Source organism: Crocodylus porosus, unplaced genomic scaffold, assembly GCF_001723895.1.
Source record: "Crocodylus porosus isolate Cpor-Errol unplaced genomic scaffold, CroPor_comp1, whole genome shotgun sequence".
In the NCBI taxonomy this organism is placed as follows: Eukaryota; Metazoa; Chordata; order Crocodylia; family Crocodylidae; genus Crocodylus; species Crocodylus porosus.
Window position 1 is genome coordinate 59618882 of NW_017728943.1, and position 22540 is coordinate 59641421.

Sequence of the window (22540 nt, forward strand, 5' to 3'; positions counted from 1 at the left end):
TCTGGACTGGAGCTGGCCCACAAGATCTGGTCCAGGGCACAAGATGAGTTTGACACCCCTGTCCTATAGCATTGAACCATCTCCTTTCAATTGTTGAAGAGCTGCTCCCAGAATCTCAGTTTGGGTTTCTGGCATTAAGAGGCAAAAGTGACATGATTTTTCCTGCAGCTGGCAAGCAGTGAAGATGTTGGGAACAACATAAACCACCCTACATGGCTTTCTTTGACCTCATGAAAGCTTTCAATTGCAAACCAAGAAGCACTGTGGAGGATCCTTCCGAAGTATGGATGCCCACTGAAATTTGTCACCATTCTTTGCCTGCTCCATGACAACTACTGCGAGCAGTAGTTCTCAGTAATGGATCTATCACAAATTTCTTCAAGGTTAAAAGAGGAGTTAAGCAAGGCTGCACCATTGCTCCAACGCTCTTCTCGATATTCCTTACTGCGATGCTACAGCTGACCACCAACAAGCTTTCCGTTAGAGTGAAGCTAAACTACCAAATGGAAGGTAAACTGTTTAATCACAGTCAACTCCAAGCCAAAACCAAGACCACCCTAACCTCAATCATCAAGCTCCAGTACACTGATGATGATGTACTGCACGCTCACTCAGAAGTAGACCTTTGATTAATCATCAACATTTTTACCGAGGCATACAAGAAAATGGGGCTGACACTTAACACTCAGAAGATCTCTATCAGCAAGCTTTTGGGGCATGTCCACACATACAGGCACATGTGCTTGCAGCAGCCCAAATAGCAGCAGTACAAATTTGTGCCAGAGATTTCTGCCTCAGCACACATGCCTGAACAAGCACTTTGGTGCAAATTGTGCCACTTCAGGCAAACTGACCCTGCCCAGCAAGTCCTGGATCTTCAGCTAGGGGGGAGGTAGAGGCTGGGGCCAGCAGTATAAAAAGCTGCCCTTGCGAGCAGCTCAGGACTACTTGCCCTTAGGAGCTTCTGAGGCCCAGCCAGTTGGTATCTGGGGACACTAGCCCCTTGTGCCAGCTAAAATGCTGAAGCAACTCCAACCTAAAGCAGCCCCGGCACCCTCTACCCACTGCAGCAGTCTGGCAGTGGGGGCTGCTGCCTGGCTGTGATCTGCTGCCACCTGCAACAGCATCCCCCCACCTTGGACCTACAGCCCCATGGCTGCATGCCTGCCAGACCCAGACAGGGACCTCATGCCCCCAGGCCGGGCCAAGTCCTGCCTGTATGGAGCCAGCCCAGACTGACAACGCACAGACCACATGGAGGGGATGCGGCCCAGTCCAAGGGTTCCACAGCTTCCACCTGCAGTGCTGGAACCCCAAGTGGAAGCAAGAGCGGCCCGGTTCTGCTCTGCACGTCAGCCAGCTGGCCCAGGCCAGCTGCATGTGGCATGCACAGGCAGCACCATGTCCCAGGTGGCCAGGGCTGTGCCACAGCACACCGCTGAGGGTGCTGTGAGTAGTGGGCCGTGAGCGCCCCGACAGCTGCCACTCCTGCGAGGGGGTTGTGCACTGTACAGGGTAGGGGAAGGGGACCCACCCCTTCTGGGCAGGCCCCCTCCACCCCATGTCCTACCTACCAGTAACAGCACCTGGGTCTGATCCACCACTGCAGCCTTGCCCCACTCCTATTTGCTCCAGTACACTGAGGCAGTGTGCTGGAGCAGCAAGGGCACAGAGCAGCCATAGATGCTCTGGCCAGGTGCCAGAGTATCTCTATGGAGGACCCAACCTCCAGTTGCTTCAAGGCACGTGCCAGGAGCCTAACCTGTACCACTTTCTGACTTGATTTTTTTGTTTTTTTTAATACCAGGATTTCCTGGTATCAAAATAAGAAGGTGCAATGCAAATATGTAGTGTGGGGAAACCACTTTTTTGTTCCCAGCGTGCCTCTCGCAACGTCTCAAGCTGCTTTGAGACGCCACAACAGGCACATGCTCGCTCATCTGGAGATGCTTTTAATAACCATTCCCCAGCAATTCAGATTTATGGTGAGACTCTGGAGAACGCTATTTCCTGCATCTCAGAAGTCATCCCTCTCAGAAGGCTGACATAGACAAAAAAATCCAACATGACCTTGAAAGTGCAAGTACAGCCTTTGGATGTTTGAAGACTGCAACATCAGATTCAAAACCAAGCTCACAGTTTTATCAAGCACTTGTGATTCCCACTTTACTGTACAGAGCTGAAACATGGACAACGTACAAGAGACACCTCAAGTCACTGGAGAAGTGCCAGCAATGCTGCCTGATGAAGTTCCTTCAAATCCAGCGAGACGACAGATGCACCAATATTAGCATCCTCTCAAAGCAAACACCATGAACATTGAGGTGACAATCACACAGCACCAACTTGGCTGGGCTGGCCATGTCAACCAGATGTCCAACTCCGGGTTCCTAAAGCAAGTTTTAACCTCCCAGCTCAGTCAAGGCACACACTCAAGACTAGGGCAGAGACTGCACTTCAAGGACATCCTTAAGGTCAACTTGAAAAAAATGCAACATTGACACTAACTCATGGGAGACTTATTGCCCAGGACAACCCCAGATGGAAGAAGCATCTGCTGCAAGGATCTCAGAACTTTGAAACTTCATGATGACAAGAGATGGAAAAGCAGGAGTAGCAGCAGAAACAGTGCATTGAGAACTGAATCAAGAATCCAAAGCCACCCACCCCACACAGAAACATGTGCCCAAGTTACAGAAGAGACTGTCAATCCTGGATCAGCCTTGTGAGCCAATTTTCAAATGCACAGATAAAGCAATCAATAATGGAAGACAATCATCCTTAACTATGAGAGACTGATAATAGATCTACAGATATATAACGGGAGGGAGAGCACTGTTCATGACAGTGCCTTGGCTTGAGGAATGACCACTGAAAGGGACCAGCCACAGGCAGACCTTGTACTAGCTCCTTGAATCTCTATCACCAAGAACATTGTTAAAAATAATATCTAGTACATAAATTTAAAAGTAAAAATAGCACGTAATTTTCCAAACCTGTTGTGTATAGATATTTTAGGGGAAGCTCAAAGAACAAAGCACATAAGACCCACTTACCACTATTACTGATTTTGCTTGATCACAATACTGGAAGTCTCCATATCGGACGGATCTGCGTCCCTTTAATTTGATAAAAAACAGAATTACTAGCAGTTTGTGGAAAAACAAAGAGAAAATTAAACTCTACATTTTAATATAAACAGAAAAATCTCACAGGTAATAAATTACCACCTGTACTAACCACACTGATGGATACAGAAAAAACTTAGCGCAATTTTAATTTAAAGTTTGTAACATTCTAATCCTGATCTCCCTAGTCAAAAAATAACTCTTAATACAAGTATATCTTATGTTATGTTATCATTATGAAAGGGGGGTTCAGGTTTTTTTCATCATAAATTACACTTTAATAGCTTCAAAGAAGGTAAAACCAAAGTTTGTCAGACCTTAAGATTCAACTGTCTGTTTTAATAAAGTCCACAGGAATCTCATCACAAAAACCTACTACTTGTATTTAATATGCTGTTTTAATCCCAACCTTTAAACACAAATAATAAACTTTAATGATGATAAAATAAATTATGATCTTTTAAACCTGGAGCTATGGACTTCAATCCAGAGAACTGTTTCCAAATTGTAAATTACAGACCGCCTAAAGTGTTAATTCTGGTAAATGCTTCCCCAGTACAGTGTTGCAGAACAAGAAGGGTACTCTAGAGACCAGTGTACTGCTTACAGAAAAGTCAGTTGCTTGTTCAGTTCCCTCGTTCTTCTGCCCATCATGAGTCTTACCTTTAGTTCTTCTTTATTTGTTCCTGGCATTTTCTTTTGCCAACAGAATAGAGCAAGCCAGCATATTGGGAAAGCTCAAAACCAAATTTTAAGAAAACAGAAGCATCAATCTTAGTTACATATACATATTCTAACCCTGCAATTTAATTAATATTTTAACTAGGAAGTTACTTACATCTCTATCTACTGTTGTTGCAAAAAAAATGGCTTCTTTCTGTGTACAGTTGACAGCTTTCTGTAGGGTGTATATAACTTGTTCATATGTGTGAACTTCATCATTAAAAAGCATGCAGTAGTAAGTGTCACTCTTCTCACTGTAGACCAAATTTATACCATTAAGTGATAGAGCTTTACATTTTTTAATTTTAATGATTTCTAATAAATAGGCAATCTGTATCATTGCTGAAACACATCAACAAAGCTTTACCCTGAATGTGCCAATTGCTCCAACTCTTACTTACATGCATGGGAGTTTCACACATTCTGCACCTCATACAGAGCTCAGCACCTTCCTCTTCAGGATTTTTGCAGACTCAGGGGCAACAGGTTAGACTGAAGAGTTCCTAACTTTACCTCTGTACATTTTATTATTTGCAATTGACAGTATCTCATAAAGGAAAATGATCTCCTTTCAATGTACCTGTGCCCATACTATTTTGCATTGCCTCCAAGATCTTGCCTGGAGCACGAGGGCTGGACCCAATCATCTCACAAGGTCCTTTCCAGCCCTAAACTTGTATGAATCTGTGTGAGAATCTTAGTGATACAGCATGATTTTCCTACGCATTTCTCTTTGGTTGTCCTCCCTTATAGTCCCTTCAGACAATGACAAGCTAGGAGCTTCTCACAAAACCTATTTATCACTTTGCAAAATAATACACTAATCAGTCAGTCAAGCCACACTTTCCTTGCATTAAAAATACTTAAACTAACATATTCAACACAATACTACTTACATGGACACTAATTTGTTACCGCTAAGAAAAGAGATAGCTCAGTGCAATATTGAAAAAAAAAAAAAACTATGATCCATAATAAGATTTCTTCTAAGATAAAATGTTGAGATACTTAACAGCATCATCTTGTAGTCATTCAAAGAATGTTATGACAGATGCAAGAATTTAACATTTTATACCCCAAATACCTGCAAGTTTTGAAAAAGCTCAGAGACAAAAATGATACTTACACCATCTCTAAGCCAGGCGGCAATTCATTTTCTTTTTCCCATGTTAATATATCTACTGCATATTGAAACATGATAGAAAAAATGTTATAAGCTCTTGCTATCATATCTTCAGATAAATGCACGAGAGGATCCTGAAAAATATTAAGTCAACAGAAGAAAAATATTAGAAAAGAACTGGATGTATTAAGCAGCATTTAAAAAAAGAACCTGATTTGTGCTCAAATCCTACTCCTGTGTTGAACATTTTATTTAATCTCTCTCATGTAACTTGAGAGTAAATATATAAATGAGAAGCATTAAGCCCGTATCTCCTTCGGCCAAATGCCATTTATACACAAATCAGATATGACATCTCACAAATTAAATAAAACATTTTAATATTACCACTATTCACTCCTATGCCTCATGTTTCTGTTACATTATAATTTCTTGTTAAACATGACGACTTCTCTTTATAGGTACAGATGCACCAAAAAAATAAAATAAGTGAATGCTAAACTTATTCTACCCTATTTAAGAGAAAAAAAGTATGAAACAGAGTATGAAAAATTAAGAGCAAACTTTAAATATATTTAATCCCTCCATTTTACCAGTTTATGCATACCTTAATTTTTTTTGCAAGAAATTAATACCTCTTTTTAAAAAAAGATGAAAGAAAACTAATTGGATTAAATTTGTTCACTGAAGTGATTATAGCCTGGTGGAAAATTCATACAAAAATTTACCATGCGTGTTAATGAGAAACAGAAATGGTACAATATTTTATAAATACAGCAGATATTATGTATAGCAAGAAACTAGGTAAGACTAGAAAAAAGGAAAAGGAAGATGCTAGGGAGAATGACTAACTGTAACCATAACAGTTTCTGCCAAGTAGTTACTACCTCTGGTTTTATTTTAACTTAAAAAGAAAGAATGAAAATATAAGCCTATGAAGATGGTTCACTTCTCTATGCATCTTCAGTAACTTCAACATCCTTGTTAAAGACTCATGCAACTCCTTAGCTTAATGTTTTCTCACATTCACCTCTTCACTTAACCTGTAATTCCTGGTTCAACCTTCTCACTCACCAAAAGAGTTTTTTGTTTCTCTTGGTCTCCTTACTTCTGTCATTTAATTGAATCTAGTACCTACAGTCCCATGGACCTTCTTACCACTTTTGACTCAACTGTTTAAGCTGTCCTCTCTACTACTATAGCCTAGCCATTACTAGCTCACCCTGTGGCAAACTGGATCTCAGCCTGGCAAGCTTCAGCCTTTGCATGACTGCTTTTCATTAATAGCCACAGCAGGATCTGCACCTCGATCTGCTAGTAGCTAGCTGTCTAAGTGGACACCATTCCTAACTGAAGCCAGATGAGGCTTACACATTCCATCACAAGTTTCTTTCCACTAATTCTATCCTGGACCCTCCCCAGTCCAACTTCCCCACTTGGGTTCCACTGAAACTCCTTTAATCAAAGTCTCCAGCAACTGCTTCCTATGCAAATCTCAGAACCAATACTCCATCCTCATATTCCTTTGACTTGCCAGCCACCTTCAAAATCCTTGACCATCATCATGGGATCCAAAGACTGTCATTACTTGGCTCTACTCCCACCTACACATTCATTTCTTCAGCAAGTCCTGTGGAGGGTCCTCCTCATCCTCTCCCCACCAACCTTCTGTAGACAAAGTCTTGCTCCTCATCTCCATCTCTTATCTCTGGGTAACCCTACCCATAAAGACAAATTAAATTATTATACTGGCAACTCAAAGATCTACCTCTATTCCACACATTTCCTTTTACCCAAACTAAAATCTCATAACTTTTCTGACAATTCCTCATGGATGAGCTTGAATTGATGGTCAGGCAATGTGGCTAAACTAGAGACCTTACTCTCTAGGTCTTCACATGCAACAAAAACATCTAAACTACCTAAATCTTGCTAAAATTCTTACATGACCTACCTAACATATATATATTCTTTTCTATCCATCCACAAACTTAAAAAACCACTGTCCCCAGGCTCACCATCTCACATTGCAGTTAGACTATGATTTTATCTAACCCCAGACCAGTGGTTCTCAGCCTGTTTAGACTTGAGGAATCCTTGGATTAAACAAGACTCCCTTTCAAAAGGGCCAACTCATGTTTTGGGGTTTTTTTGTCTACAGAAAATAGAGCAGTTTTTCTGTTACAAAAAACTCAGAAAGACCACAGATAGGGATTTCTATTTGAAATCTCTGGGTTTATCTTGTGAATCATGCTTGTAAACCTAACAGAGAAAACACTGTGTAGCACCCACCAACCACTGAAAGGATGTCAAGTCACCCTTGTTGAGAATCACTGCCCTAAGCAAAAGGAGTCTTGCCTGTTCATATTCATTATGAACAGTGCAAAGATCATTTTCCTAGCCTATTATTTTGATCAGGTCATTTCACTGATTTCAGCTTTTCACAGGTTCAAATATAACTGTCTGTGTCTATTTTCAAGCCCTTCACATGTCCATCATACCAAACATCTCTCACTCACTATCAAAATATTGACTCGCCTCCAATGGCTCCACTTAAGTTTTCCACGCAGCAACTTCATACTTTCTCCTAGGTTGCCCCATACAGTTCTCAGTAAATTCTGATAAACTTTTACAAACTGTTTCCTCATTCTCCCATGTATCTGAGAGGCAAAAACCACAGCATTAATTGCCACTTAGCAGTGGGCGGGCAGACAAGCAGCAAAAAAAGCAAGATTAAAGACGCCACTGGACCACAAACTTCCTCCATGATTTAGGTAAGTCCCTAATAAGCTATTTGGGGCATACCACATGGAACAGAAACTCCACATTTCCTACTACAGAGAGACAAGCCAAAGTCAAGTTCCATCCCCACATCCCCTTAAGACACAGAACATGGCATCTGATGTTCATCTCTCCTTCTAAGTATACTCACATTACTAGTAACTATAATTAATCCTGTAGCTCAGGTGGCAAAAGTCTGAGTTGTATTACTGAAGATACATAAATAAGCTGTTACAGTTATAAATAAGAGAATTTGTTTAACTTTTCCCTCAAAACATAAAAAAATTCTAGGAATTTAGATTAAAAACATCTTTACCGTACTGGACTTCGCAATGTAAATAACTTTTTAAAAGTACATGCAGTTTTAATTTGGCCCTCTCTATGTATGTGATTATATTGAAATACATATTCTGGAAAGGATAGAGAACAAAATATAGGAAAGAAGAATAAGGATAGAGAACAAAGGCTGGCTGGCCAACAGGAAATCTGATGTTTTCTATCATTTTACATGCCTGACTTCGCAATCTAAATAATTTACGTTTAAAGTAGATTTTTGTAATCTTATTTAATATGCAAAGACTGCTATGATACAAATATTAAGTATGGTGCGATCTGTCAAATTGTTTCATTTAGCCTGTAAGTAGAACACATCAAGATCTTCAATGCTCTGAATGATTTCTTCTTTTAATTTCCTCACACTAAACATAATAAATATGAATGATGTGATGATAACAGTAAAAATATCAGGATAACATCCAATTTCTGGTGAAAATTCCCTATTTTCCAGTTTGAATCACTTCAAAACCATCCCAGAAAATACTAGGTATAAAGCTTGGAATGCTACCTTTAAACAGTATATTGGAAGAGACCTAAAATAAATTACTCATTAACAGCAGCAATGAAATGTATTCATTTTATTACATCTGCAACATGTGTTTTTCTTAATTTTGAGATGAACGCTAAGCCTTGCAGAAGTCAGTTACAAGATGGTCACAGACATCAGCAAAATCTTGTGAAATTCAGAGTCAGAGTTAATAAGTTTGACCTGGCTACACAAGAATGACCCAACCTCATGCTTTTAAGTGTCTCAACTGTTATTACCTCTTCTTCTGCAGTCTGTGACGTGTTAAGGTCATGCTTTTTACAGTAAGGGCCTTCTTTCCAAGCTTCAGTATCACCACAGTCACAGAAACCTCCTCCACCTGATGTTGTCATCTAAAATTGTTTAAAAACAACAAACTGAATTTTATAAGTGCAAACCTTTGTATACTGAAAGGTCCGTACTTTAACTTTTAAGACAAAGCATTTTTCCATTATACTAACAGGGATCCTGGTTTTCTCTGTTTAAAATTCCCTGATTAAAAGCAGGGGGCGGGGGGGGATCCTGAATTCTCTGATTAAAAACCCCAAATCAACATTTTTCCATGATTAAAATGAAACACCACAAGAGAGAGATATCAGTTAAACACAATAAAGGTTTCCCTCAATTTATGCAGGTTCTTTATATGCAAATTCACTCTTATGAGATGAGCATATTTAGACCCATAATTCGTTATATGCAAGGTAAATTCACTCTTATGCGATCAGCATAGATACCCCCCCACCCAAGCGGATAAGTCTGTGTGGGGAGAGAAAAGGGCCATGGCCCCACTCACCCCAGACCCAGCTGCAGCTGCCTGCACCAGGGCACAGCACAGCCCAGGAGCAGAGGTGAGTGGGTACAGGTGGTGCACGGTGCAGCCCAGAGGCTGCAGGCGCCAGCTGCTCCCGGGGCCACTGCAACCGTGGCTGGGGTGAGTGCCGCTCTGTTCTCTCTACTTTGCTGCCTTGTGCAGCCCCGGGAACAGCACCCCTCCCCCTGCCCCTTCCCTAGTCCCCGCCTCACTCCCTCCCTCCCTCACTGCCATGGGAACTTATCCCTACTTATTATATTGCAAAGTGCGTTCACTTTATGTGTATTCCATTTATGCCCTGTTCTCCAGGAACGCATGTACCGCATAGAGGGAAACCTGTATTTGCAAGTTTAAAGCAATTTGGAAGCCTACCCGAGCCTCAATCACTATAATAAAATAAATTATGAATTATGAATACTTACATATTTTGGCATTTGACTTTGTTTTGTTTCTTTATCCTGGAAAAATCAGACCTCCCCCTGCTACCACCACTTACCAGGATGCAGGTTCAGCTGCAGCTGTCTGTCATCCTAGTCCCTTATGCTGCTTTGTGGCACTGAGCAGGCCTAATAGGCCAGGTGCCCTACTCCTGCCCCTCACTCCCAACCCACAGCCCTGCTGGTGCCCATCGCTCCTGACCCACAGCCCTCTGGACCTGCTGGTTCACTCCCCACCCATAGCCTCCTGGCCCTGCCATAGCCCCTCACTCCCCAGTCACAACCCCCTGGCCCTGCCAACACCCCTCACTCCTGACCCACAAACCATTCTCCTGCCAATGCCCCTCACCCCTGACCCACAGCTCCCTGCCCCTAGCAAGTAGATGAGTAGGAAAGGGGGACAGGGCATAGGTGGCAAGAAGGGCAAGAAGCAAGCATGTGTGCCCCCCCCGCCCCCTCCCGATTTCTGTGCTCACAGCAGGGTGCAGGGCTGCCATCATGCTGAACCAGCTCTAGGCAAGAGCCACCCCCATAGCCCAGCAGGTGGGACCCAATGCATGAGGGAGCAGCACCACACCACCATGGCAGCGAACTGAGGCGCCGCCTGCCCACCTGACAGCAGTACGAGGCATAACCGCACCACCACACCTCACCTTGGCAACCACGAAGGACTTCCATGCCGGGTCTCACCCACCTGGCTGCAGAGACAGCTCCTGTCTGGAGCTGGTCCTGTCCAACTGCAGCCCCATGCCCCACTGTGGGCACATAAGTCTCAAGGGGCACATATGTTGTCCCCCGCCCGCCACCGCTGTTTTGTCCATTCCACCCCCCGACCACATGGCCTGTGCCCCTCCTGCCCTCCCATCACCTGTACCCCCTCCTCCACCCATGCATTGCCTGTGCCCCCTCTCTTCCCCAGCCCCATAGACTTACCTGGAGGTAGCTGGTCTCCACTGCAGCCTGGCTGCCAAGTGCACGTGCATACACATGGTGCCCCGTGTCCTGTTTTACCCTGGCCCAAGCCACCCCCTGCAGGCTGAAACTGTGCCAGACTGCTTGGGAAAACCCAGCATGTCTTGTATTTTTCTCCTTTAAATCCTCATTTTTCTCCTTTCTGTTTTCCAAACGGAAAACCTGGATCACTGCTAATCAATAAGTATCTATACAAATGCATGGCAGATGGAGGTTTATCTACCACATTCTTCTGCCCGTGTTGTAAAAAACTAGATACAATGATACTTATAGTACATCCCAACCTCATGCTGTGAAGTTGTGATACAACATATAGAGTACAAGCATGTGATTTTTCTGAATCCACATCAGATGACTGGGCTTCTGGTTTTTGTTTTTTTAAACAGGATTGTTCAGATTCTCAAACTAAAAAATTGCATTAAAACAAATTTAAATGCAAAATACCTAGATTTGAAAAACTGTATACTGTCATTAATACATAGGGAGGAAAATATTCACATAGAATTCACATATGCACAAGACCAAGAGTTAGGGAGCAAGATTTACAATTACTTCTGCTATACTTACAAAAGTTGATAATATAAACTACTTGTGTTTGTACTCTACAATATTATTTTTCATGCTTCTAGTTAAGATTTCATTCTAAAACGTGTACCTCCTGAAATACATTACTATTTCTTGAATCATAATGATGAACAAACTCAAACAATAAATTACCCTGGCCTGTTTTTAGGAGACAAAATCCTAAAGTACACATTCTCCTTTCTATCTACCTAGACATTCTGAAAGTATACTTTTCATTTCTGAAAGCCTCTACTCAAGAGGTGGACAACATATGGCCCATGGGCCATACCCAGTCCACCAACTGATCCTATCTGGCCCACTGGCCACTGCCACAAGCCTGAGGAGCGAGGCCTGTACCCCGCACTGGTCTGCTCTGCCACAGCACCCCCAGGCCAGGCTGGGCAGCACACAGACTCCTCCACACAACCTCGTCTCTCTCGCATTCATCCCACACCCCATCCAGTTTCCTGTTGGTACTACAGCTGCACTGTGGCTGCCAGTAGCCAGGCCAGCACAGGATGGGGTGCAATACAGCAAGCCAAGCAGCAGTCCTGCCTGCCTGCAGTGATGAGCTGCTGTTGCCCTGGAGACACTAGGAGGTAAGTCTGTGCCACCTACAGGGGGTGCTCAGCCCAGGGCAACTGCCTCCGACTTACACTTTGCAGTGCTGCAGCAGCAGCTCATCATGGCAGGCAGAATGGCTACTCAGCATGCTGCATTATACCCCATCCCATGCGGGCCTGACTGCTGGCAGCCATGGCGCCAGGACTGTGAAGCGCCAACAGAAAGCCAGGTCTGAGGGGCAGAAAAATGGATGAGGGGGGGGCGGAGCAGTCTATGCGCCACGTGGCCCACAAAATCAAGTGGCATCTCCCTGCCCCCCTCCCACCCTCAACACCTCACCAAAAATTAAGCGGCCCTCCAGCACAAATAATTGCCCAGACCTGTTCTATTCACGTTACTTCTTTGTTCTATTGATAGTTATTAAGAGTGCCTGCTAAAACACCATCGAAGACAAGTACAAATGTAATTAAACCAGGGGTATGTGTACCCCAGCGGTACTTGGGAAGGCCCCAGGGGGTACTTGGCACAGCGAGGCGGGGTACTTGGGAAGCGGTAGCGCGGGGTCACCACCACCATCCATCACTCCACATTCCCACTGCACACCACTTCCCTATGCCCAAGTACTCCTGCTTCTCCGCACCGCCAGCTTCAAGTCCAGCCGGCTGGGGGGGCAGCATTGCTGACAGCCGGCCAGACACGAAGCCGACAGCATGGAGAACCGGGGGTACCAAGGAAGCGACAACGCGGGGGGTGGGACCACTGCCACCATCCATCACTCCCTGCTGCCAGTGGGTGCCGCTTTCCTATGCCCAAGTATCCTCACATTTCTGCACTGCCGGCTTCGCATGCAGCCAGCTGTCAGCACCCACTCCACTCCCCCTCAGCGTGTGGCAGCAGCGCTGAGGGTATAGATGGTGGCAGGGGTGGCTGCTGTGTCCAAGTTTCCCTCACATGAGCTCCCCATACTGCCTCCATGCACCAGAGCAAGTGGGGGAAAGGAAGTGGGTGCTTACAGGTGGACACACAGACAGACACAGAGCCAACACTGCAAAGAAGCAAGGATACTTGGGCGCAGGAAAGCAGTGCTCAGCCGTGACACAGAGTGTATAGATGGCAGCGGCTGCCACGTGCGAGCTGCCTGCGCTACTGGCTTTGTATCCAGCTGTCTCAGCCACCCCCCACAGCCGGCCATCAGTACCCCATCCCTGCTCCGCATCCAGAAGGGGTACCCAGCTTAAAGGCTGAAACCCTCTGAATTAAACTATAAAAGAACATTTAGTGGGGAAGAGAGTTCTCTCTGTCCTTTTATCATATGGCAAGTCTTCTCTGGTAATTCTACTATATTACAGTTCAAGGAAGTGCTATTAAATAAATCAGTGAAGAAGAAATATAAATATATAAGATGTTCACTATTTTGTGCTAGTTGAAATGGACATCTAAGTTTATTTTAAAAACTCACTTATACTACTGCACTGTGAATTAAATAATCAATTTCTGTTTTACAATTTTAGTTGTATGTTTACTTCTGATATTCCACTAAGCTTGACAAGAAAAGTCAATCTGTTTCACTTCCCTTTTTAGCAAGCTTCATTTCTAGTTCTCTGTAGTTAATAAATGCTGCTAGGTAGAAATTAACAAAAATGCAGATGTGTAATTTAAAGGAAGTTTGGGGATTTCTCCACTTTCTCTTAAAAGGTTGTTCAAACTCTTTAAAAAGCCAAATATTTAGCACAGACTAAATAAAAAAAAAAAGTATCCCTATGTAATTAAGTTCATTCCACTCTATATTAAAAATAATATACTCACAGTTACACAAGGTATATAAATACACTAAGTTTTCCCTGCACTTAAATGTTATTTCCTTGTTGTTCTGAAATATTAAGGGTTTAAGTGTCATTAAAAGACAAGTATTAAACTCATAAGCTGAACCCTCTGTTTCTGATAAGATTTCAATACACATTTTTAACTCCATACAACATTTAGTATATATGTAAGCATACTATTTTGAAATAGTTAAATAATCTTAAATAATAAATAGAACTTTGAATATACCCACTCATATAGGAAATATTACACCCAAGCCATATTCTCCAATAGATTTACTAACCCTGTATCGATGTTCTTTATGAATACTTCCCAGAAAGCACTCCATGCATAATACACAAGTTGGGTCAACTGCACAGTCTCTGGAAACACAGAGAAGAAAATGAAATATTAAAAAACATTTAATTAAAATATTATGTATAAATAAAAGTCAAAATAAAACACGTTATTTTTTACAAGTCTTTTACATACCTATAAAGGTCATTAGCATTTTCATTAATACAAAATATTTCCATCCAAACAGGTTAAGTGACTTTATCATGCAAGAGAATTACTGAATTAAACTACCTGCAGGAATATGTAGGTTCTCCCACTTTAAAAACCCGACCGCAGAGATGCGAAGGTTTGTTTGCTTGTTCAAGTTTTGGAAATCCAAATGCAGGGTCTTCACCACACAGATACCATTCCATTGGTCCCAGCAAAACATGCTGTGCCAGCATATCTTCTCTATGTGGAGCAGGGTTTGGACCCCTGCAGTAAATTCTGGGTACATAGTAAGTTAGGTGCTGGTATACTTCTTTGGGAAGATCAGTTGCTTGCAACCATTTCTTTAATTAAAAGAAAAGATTAAACAAATTACTCATAAATAAAAACACTACTCTTCATTATATCTGTCAAATCAACAAGCCAAAACGATAACAAATATAAAAATCACATCTCTCTCAAACTCTATACCTACTATAATTAAATCATCTATATAATTACAAATAAAAGATGTTGGGAGGACAAAAAAAAATCCTCTCTCACTTTGCAATCTAAGACCACAAAGGGGAAGACTTCTAAAGCAATTAGGAGCCCATCTTCTCAAAAATGTCTACCATAATGCACGGTAGTGTTGGAGTGATACTGTGGCCGAGGAACTATGCAAGAGGCAAGGATTTTTGTGGGTTATATCTTTTATCCCAAACATCCAATTGATCCAATAACATGAGGCTTTAGAATACAAGGGATTCTACATCAGATCTGCCTTGCTTTCAAAATCTTGTCTAACTTTATCTGAACTATGCAGCTGGTCCAATAAAAGATACTGCCCACAACAATACCAGCCATAGTATAAAACTTATTCTTTCCTTACATTCCAATAAGGTAAAAGAAAGTGACTTTTTTGCCTAATAGTGGTCCATTTAGTCCAAAGCTGTCAGAACCACTACCATAGAGAATGTTAGATTTTTTTCTGTCTCATCATACAAGGTAAACTGAAAAGTGAGAAACAAGCATAATGGAAGAGTATATGCTGCCTCCATGACAGCACATGTTCAATTTAAATTTAATTATGCAAGATTTCAAAGGTCCAAATACCAAAGAAAGTAACGAACTACAGGTATTACTAACTAAGAATTCATAAAGTGATGTTTAAGCAACAGTGGAAACATATTACAAATATGAAGCTATTAAGTACTGCATGGCAAGTGATAAAGATTAAACTGTCAATACAAACCAGGAACATTATTAACAAATATCCCTTGGTATAAAAATAGATGCATCAGAATTAATCTAGACATTAGATGAAAAAAAAAATCAATATTTAAATAAAGAAAAATAATTAGTCTTAAAAACTAGATGCTACAGCTTGATTACATTTGAATTAGTTGTCTTCTCCTAAAGACTTACATTAGAATACTTTTTTTTTTTTTTTTTTCCCAATTATACTAAATTTTTTCCAATTACTGAACTCATACATGACCTACCTGGAAAATGCCCAGCATTTTAAATGGAACTATGGAAGGAGCGGCTTGTATAATCTACTGATAGGTTGTTGGAGTTTTTTTGACCATTCTTAAAACTGAGGCCAGCAAGTTATGCCATCCTCCCTAGCATCAATCCTGATTCCATCAAAGCCACAGTAATGAATTTACTAAATCCTCTAGCCTTGGTTTATCTTTGATGTTGTGAGGCCTTGTGGGCCTGCAAATTTGGCAGTGAGGGAGCAGTGGCAGCATTAGCTGTAGATCCAAATTTCCAAATCCACATGGAGCCCTGCAGGCCAGATGACATTGCTCCATACCACTCATTCACCCCTGCACCATTTATCTGTGGGGCTGGATGACTTGGGTGCTACTGATATACACCATCTTTTCTCATCAAGAATTTGACCCTTGTCTTATAAAGTTAAATAAAACATCTTGAAAATCTACCCATTCTTGTTTCTGCCAAAGCTTTTCTATTACTGCGTTAGGGACTAATCAAATGACAGAGAACTGACCAACTGCATCCTACAAATTAATTAATCACTTTCAAAACATTTTTCCACAGTGTACATCAGTTCTACAGTTTTAATTTATCCAGCCAAGTATCTTCAAAATGTTTCATCTCAGCTCCACAGTATATAACCAACATTCAACTGAGCCACATTAATTACAGTACAAGCTCAGACAAATACCTTCTCAGAGAAAAACCTTGTTTATCAGAGAAACTTACCCTTCCCAGAAGTCATTGTTATTTTTACAAAGGTAGAAATTTCTCTCTAGAGCTTCACAGAAAATATTACTGACACATTAATAGTTCATAAAATGGTCAAATATTTTAAGAGTATAGAGCTCTGAATAGAAAACAGATTACTACAAAACCTATTTTGGAGGTCTACTCTAAAGTAACTTTTAGCCACTAAAAGTTACTTTAGAGTAGACCTCCAAAATAGGTCTCCTCTAAAGTAACTTTTAGCCACTAAAAGTTCCTTTAGAGTAGACCTCCAAAATAGGTCTCCTCTATCTGTCTCCTGTATCTGTGCAGAGTCCAACAGATCTCAGAACTGGCACAAGCTTTGGTCACAAAGGGCAACTTACATAATCTATGTCTAAATGTATAACTGTACATGTGTGTCTGAAAGTTTAATTTTACCTATCTAAACAGAAAACAGATGCAAAGAAGGATGGACTATTTGAAGAAATTAGCCTATCCAAAAGCTGGAGCAAAGGAAGCGTTTTTTCCTTGAGCAGAATCTGATAAAATGAGGAATATGGGGGGGAGGGGGAAGTAAAATAACATAATCAATAGCAGACTGTACAAACTGTATTAGAAGAGGGCAAGGCTGAAGTCCAACAAATGTGGCAAGCAGAGGTCAGGAGAAGGTCACAAAGGCAGCTTCCAACTAAAAATACTTTTGACTTCCTTGCAAGAAGTCAACTTAATACTGCACTCTATGTGTACTTAATAAATTAAAAATAAAATATCATTAATATATTTACATTACTAAAAGATTACTATTTTAGAAGACTGGAAATCCGAAAAGTACCACAAAGCCTGTATTTAGTAGTTCATGCCCATTTTGGGGGCCAATACTTAAGGAAGCATATCAGCTGATACCAATCCAATTTCCGATACAGCTGCCACCAGATTTGCAAGCGTGTCCTAGAGAGCCCCCACGTTACCCAGAACTTTCTTTTTACCGCCTATGTATTTAAAAAAAGGATTTCCAATTATTCTTGATCTGGGATGCTAGTCCCAGTTCCATCTCCACCTTGGCCTTCCTAACAGCCCCCCTACAATCCCAAGCAACGGAAGTATAGTCCTCCCTGGTGATGGCCCCTCCCTTCCATTGAGTGTACGCCTCCTTCTTAGCTTTGAGATGCTCCTGGATGCTTTTGGTGAGCCATGGGGGCTTTTGCACACTCTTGCCCACGTTGATCCATGCTGGGTTACCACCCTTTGGACTTGGAAGATTGTCTCCTTCAGGAACAACCACTCTTCTTGGACTCCCAACTCCCCACCCCTCCGGGACCTCAGTGCCTCCCCGACTAGTCTCCTTAGCTCAATGAAATCCGCCCTCCTGAAGTCCAGGGCTGCTGTCTTGCTGCAGGCCTTTGCCACCCTGCGCTGGATGGTGAATTTCAGTAGGTGATGATCGCTATCGCCCAGGTGGTCAAGCACCCGCAGTCCCCTCACCGGGTCCTTCATATCTGAAGGAGATCAGGCTATGAATGAAGATTTGTAAATATTGATAAATAAAGCAGAATATGGAAGAGAAATAATGATGATATTCCAGGCTTATAGCCTAATAACATTGAAAAAAAAAAAACATAAACCACACACCCTACACTGGAGAGTAAGGCACCTTTTCTATTCAATACACTATGGCCCTTGCAGATTTTCAAAACATTTACATCAGTGATCCAGTCTCGTTAGTGTCAGTAAATATTTTAAATATCCACAATATGCAAAGTTTCTCTATTCGCCATACACCTAATCAAAAAGCACTAGATAAATAAGTAGCCTTTATTGTTGCGTGTGTAAGTATCCCTATCTGTGCATGTATACTTATAGATACATGCAAAGGGGTGGCATGTGGTTGAGGGAGGTCCACCTATGTCCCAGATAAGCATCTCTCAGTCTCTTAGTCATATTTTTTCTCTTGGCTATAGCTGCTTCGAGTTTTTTAGTCACAGATAACAATGGGAATTACAATATCATGTTTTGTTCAAAATACAAAAAAACTCACTTAAGACAATCCATTTCTTAGTGTCAAACATTAATATTTTCCAACCAGATTAGAATATACACTACAATGCAAATATCCTATCTATATATAATGAATAGCATATATATGTATGCATTATATGATACACATGTATGTTACAGTCAGATGATGCTAAATCTAAATTTAATCTTTAACATGCCATGGTTTATCAGACCCCAGCATATCTCTCAATGTGCCTGAGAATGACTAAGAAAAATGGCAAAAATCTAATAACGTTTAAATAAAGCCCTGCACTAAAAATGAACTGATAGCTCAGGTGAAAGACAGCTAGCTACATTGGGTGCTACTGTTTCAGAGTATTGTCGCTATCCCGCAACCCAAAAGTGTAGCTGCAACTTTTGTAGACATACCCAAGCTAACTTTAAACTAGCCCACTATAGCATTAATAACAATGTAGCTGTGACAACATGGAACCTACTTCAAATCAAATCAGCGACCTATCACCCCAGTCTCGGGCAGGTATGGTGCAAACCATACCCTCTGGTCAAGTCAGGCTGACACAGCTGAGCTAGCTAGTTTAAAGATAGCTCAGGTATGTCAACACAAGCTGTAATCATACCTTTAACTGCAGCGCAGGCATACCTTCCGAGCGTGATGGTACCCTGAATTATTTCCTTCTGAAAATGAGGTCATGTTTAATCTCCCTGAACTATATACAGAAAGTGCTTTTGGCTCTGCCCCTACACTTGCAGGGGAACAGCTTTGTTGAGATCTGCACAAAGATCGAGGGGGTCAACGTGCAGAATTGCTTATGGAATTGGGGCCTTAGCCCAAAAGAGGACCCTATTATAAAGCTGCCCCACACCCTTCCCAAAACCCATCCCTTTCACCACCCCCCTACGAGCAGGAGGGGTGTGAGGCAGTGAAACAGGTGATTCTCTATCTTCAGTGGTTACCACTAAAGGGCTGTTGCTGGGCTCTCCTTCCCAACACCTGCAAAGCTGTGAACTGGTAACTGGAGAAAGAAAGAATAGCCTCAACTGGCTAAACTCCCAAGGGCCTGGGCCAAGAAAGACACCACAGCACTCAACCCCTATGCCACAACAGCTAGTTCTTGACAAGGGCCCAGAAGGGCAACCAGGAAGGTACCCTATTAAAGCAAGAGGCTGAGGAGGCTTAAATGTGTTAATTATGATTAGGCGTGTATTTGGTAGCCATGCTGGTCCAAAGCAAAAAGAAATGCAAAACTCTAGAATACTTGGTTTAGAGATGACACCTTTGATTGAAGAAATTGCAAAAAAAACAAAAACAATTTGCAAGCTCTCAGGTGCACACAATCTTCCTCAAGCTCAGGGAAAATTCAATATGGTAAAAAGTCCCCATAGGTAGAAAATAAATGTAGTTGTTATTACTACAAAACTACAATAAAAATTATCTTCAATATATTTTAAATAATTATTTTAAATAGGTCTTTTATTCATTTTAAGTTTAATTTAGAGTGGCAAGCAGGTGCCTGCCCTATGCACACGTCTCCCCTCCCTCCTCTGCCCCTCAGGTCGCTGCAGCAGAGGGGCCAGGAGGCAGCAGCCCCCTTGGAGGCCGAAGTAGGTCACAGCGCGGCCCACCCCGGCGGGAGGGGGGACAGTTGGGGGAACAGCCGCTGTCTCCCGTCTGCCATTTCCCCACCGCGAGGCTTCCGACTCGAAGCTGAACGCTCCCCCAACGCGCGCCACGGCTTCTCGTAGCCCCTCCCCCCCCACGTCACTGCTCCCACGGCCCCGGACCGCGCGGGCCTCACCGCGGCCGCTGCCTCTGCCGAGCATTCCAGCAGACTCTTGTCAATGGCCGGCACCTCCGCCTCCAAGTCCGCCGCCATCTTCCTCCCTCCCCCCGCCGCCACCGAGTCAGGGACACCCGGAACCGGGCCCAGCCGGCCGCTCCACCAGGGGAAGCCACTTCCGCTTCCACCCCGCCCCCACCTCAGCGCACTGCACCGCTCTCCCCCCTCCTTCCGCACACGCGGGCGCAATCTTCGGGAAGTGGTGCATCATGGAGTTTGTAGTCTTCCAACCACACCTGAACTAAACGGAGGGGGATGTTTAGCACTCCCTCTGCCAGCCCCTAGCATGCTGCGGGCGCAGGCGCCATCTTTGGGGCGCGGTGCATCATGGGAGTTGTAGTCGTAGCTAAATTGGAATGTCCTACAAACTATACGCTCTCTACCGGCCCCCAATCATGCTCCGCACGCAGGCGCCATCTTTTGGGGCGCTGTGCATCATGGGATTTGTAGTCTTCCAAGCATCCCGGGGCAGAGAGGGGGCCGCTTACAGAGTTTAGACAAGCCATCTAGGACAACCCCGCCCCTTGATAGGTGCCCCGCCCCCCGAGCAGTGGCCCTTGCCATCAGAAGTTCCTCCTCTTGCCCTCCCAAGTACTCCTTTCAGTAAGAGGTTTTGCTATCTCTGAACCAGAAAAAATAACAAGTTAAATTCTAAAAATGAAACATGTACTGCACCATTCATTAAGTTAATTTCAAAAAATATTTTTCTCCTGGTTTACATATGTTTGTGTAGTGTACATAGAGGTAATTGCACAATAGCTTAAAATGAAGTCTTGCGCTTATATCATGTGGGAGGGTGTGGGTAGGAGAGTGGACATAGGTTTGCAGGGGGCATTGTGGGGGCGGATAGGTGAGGGGGTGCTGTTGGTGAGTATGAGTTTTGTCAAGGGCTGGGAATGGGGGCAAGTGGCTGGGGAGGGTTGTGGCTTGTGCAGGAGAGGGTAGCCCACAGCCCCTGCCAGTGTTCCTACAAGCTTGGGCTCTGTGCTGTTGTTGCTCCTGGCCCCAGGGCACTGGTGCAGGCCCTGTGCTCCTGCTCGCTACCACTTGCCCTCCCCACCCCATCTGCCAGTGCTGCTCTTCTGCTCCGTCCCAGCTGCCCTTGCAGTCCCAGCACTGCAGCTGGGAACCACATGGAGCTGAACAGCTGGCACGGGGAGGGGGGTGGGGAGATAAATTTCTAGATAATTTTCTAAATTTCTAGGGGCCCTGTGGGCCAGATAAAATGGTCTGGCGGGCCAGATCTGACCCACGGGCCGTATTTCGCCTGCCAATGTTCTACGCTCCCTCTGCTGGGCCCCATCATGCTCCACATGCAGGGGCAATCTTGGGGGGGATTCAGTGTAGCATGGGATTTGTAGTCTTCCAACCCCCAGTCTCTGGGGGGACGGGGGGCTCTACAGTCCCTCTGCCTGCCCCCCCATGTTGCTCCAAGCACAAGCACCATCTTGGGGCATGCTGTGTATCATGGGATTTGTAGTCTTCCATCCTCTCCCCTTGGGCTGGCTTGGAAAGGGGTATTCTGCAGTGGCTCTGCCTGAGGGCTCCCTGTCACCCTTTGCAAGAAGGCGGGTGCACACAGGGGTGGGACAGGGTGCTCATGCTGAGGGTGGGGAGGGTAAAGCCTGCCTGGGGTCAGTACCCCACTGGCCCACACCTCCATGGCACGCATTGTACATAGTAGGTTTTTTTACAGAGACATTTCTCTCTAGGGCCTCCTAGAAAATATTACTGTTGCATTGCTAGTTCATAAAAAGCTCAAGTGTTTTAAAGGTAGAGAGCTCTGAATGGAGAACAAATGATTGCCAAATTTATTTCCAAGGTCTGCTCTTTAATGTAACTTCTAGCTGGAGGTAACAAATTTGCTTTCTAGTTTAGGAACTCTCTAGCTCATATAAAACAGCTCAGTGAAGATCTAATTTTTGAAATATGCACATGAAACTATTAAGTCCCCAAATACTGCAAACACACACACACATTTGGCTTTTCCTGTGTTTTTGTGAAGGAAAACTGCATGCCCCCACCTGCCATGGCAGCTCTGGTGGGTGCCAGGCCAGGATGCTCACACACATGCATGCACCCCTGCCCAGGAATCAAAACACAGGAGTCAGGTCATCAAATAAACCATGGTAGTCTGCCTGGTGTCCAGCTCCCCACACTCATTGCCTGCTGGTCATGAAGCCAGCTGTTGGGGAATGCTTGGATCATGTTTTTGATG

At 43.3% G+C, this 22540-nt stretch overlaps 1 protein-coding gene across 2 annotated transcripts in view; it reads right to left on the minus strand.

Annotated features, from left to right (window-relative positions):
• Positions 1–20424, minus strand: part of UBR2 (ubiquitin protein ligase E3 component n-recognin 2) — a 98510-nt gene extending 78086 nt beyond the window's left edge. For both annotated transcript variants that reach the window (XM_019549420.1, XM_019549419.1), the window contains exons 1-7: positions 20281–20424; positions 14357–14616; positions 14073–14151; positions 8857–8970; positions 4978–5108; positions 3967–4105; positions 3057–3119 (exon numbers count right to left, since the gene is read on the minus strand). In XM_019549420.1, the coding sequence (XP_019404965.1) occupies positions 3057–3119; positions 3967–4105; positions 4978–5108; positions 8857–8970; positions 14073–14151; positions 14357–14616; positions 20281–20358 (864 nt within the window). In that variant the 5' untranslated portion in view covers positions 20359–20424. The remainder of the gene's footprint in view (positions 1–3056; positions 3120–3966; positions 4106–4977; positions 5109–8856; positions 8971–14072; positions 14152–14356; positions 14617–20280) is intronic.
• Positions 20425–22540: the final 2116 nt, after the last annotated feature.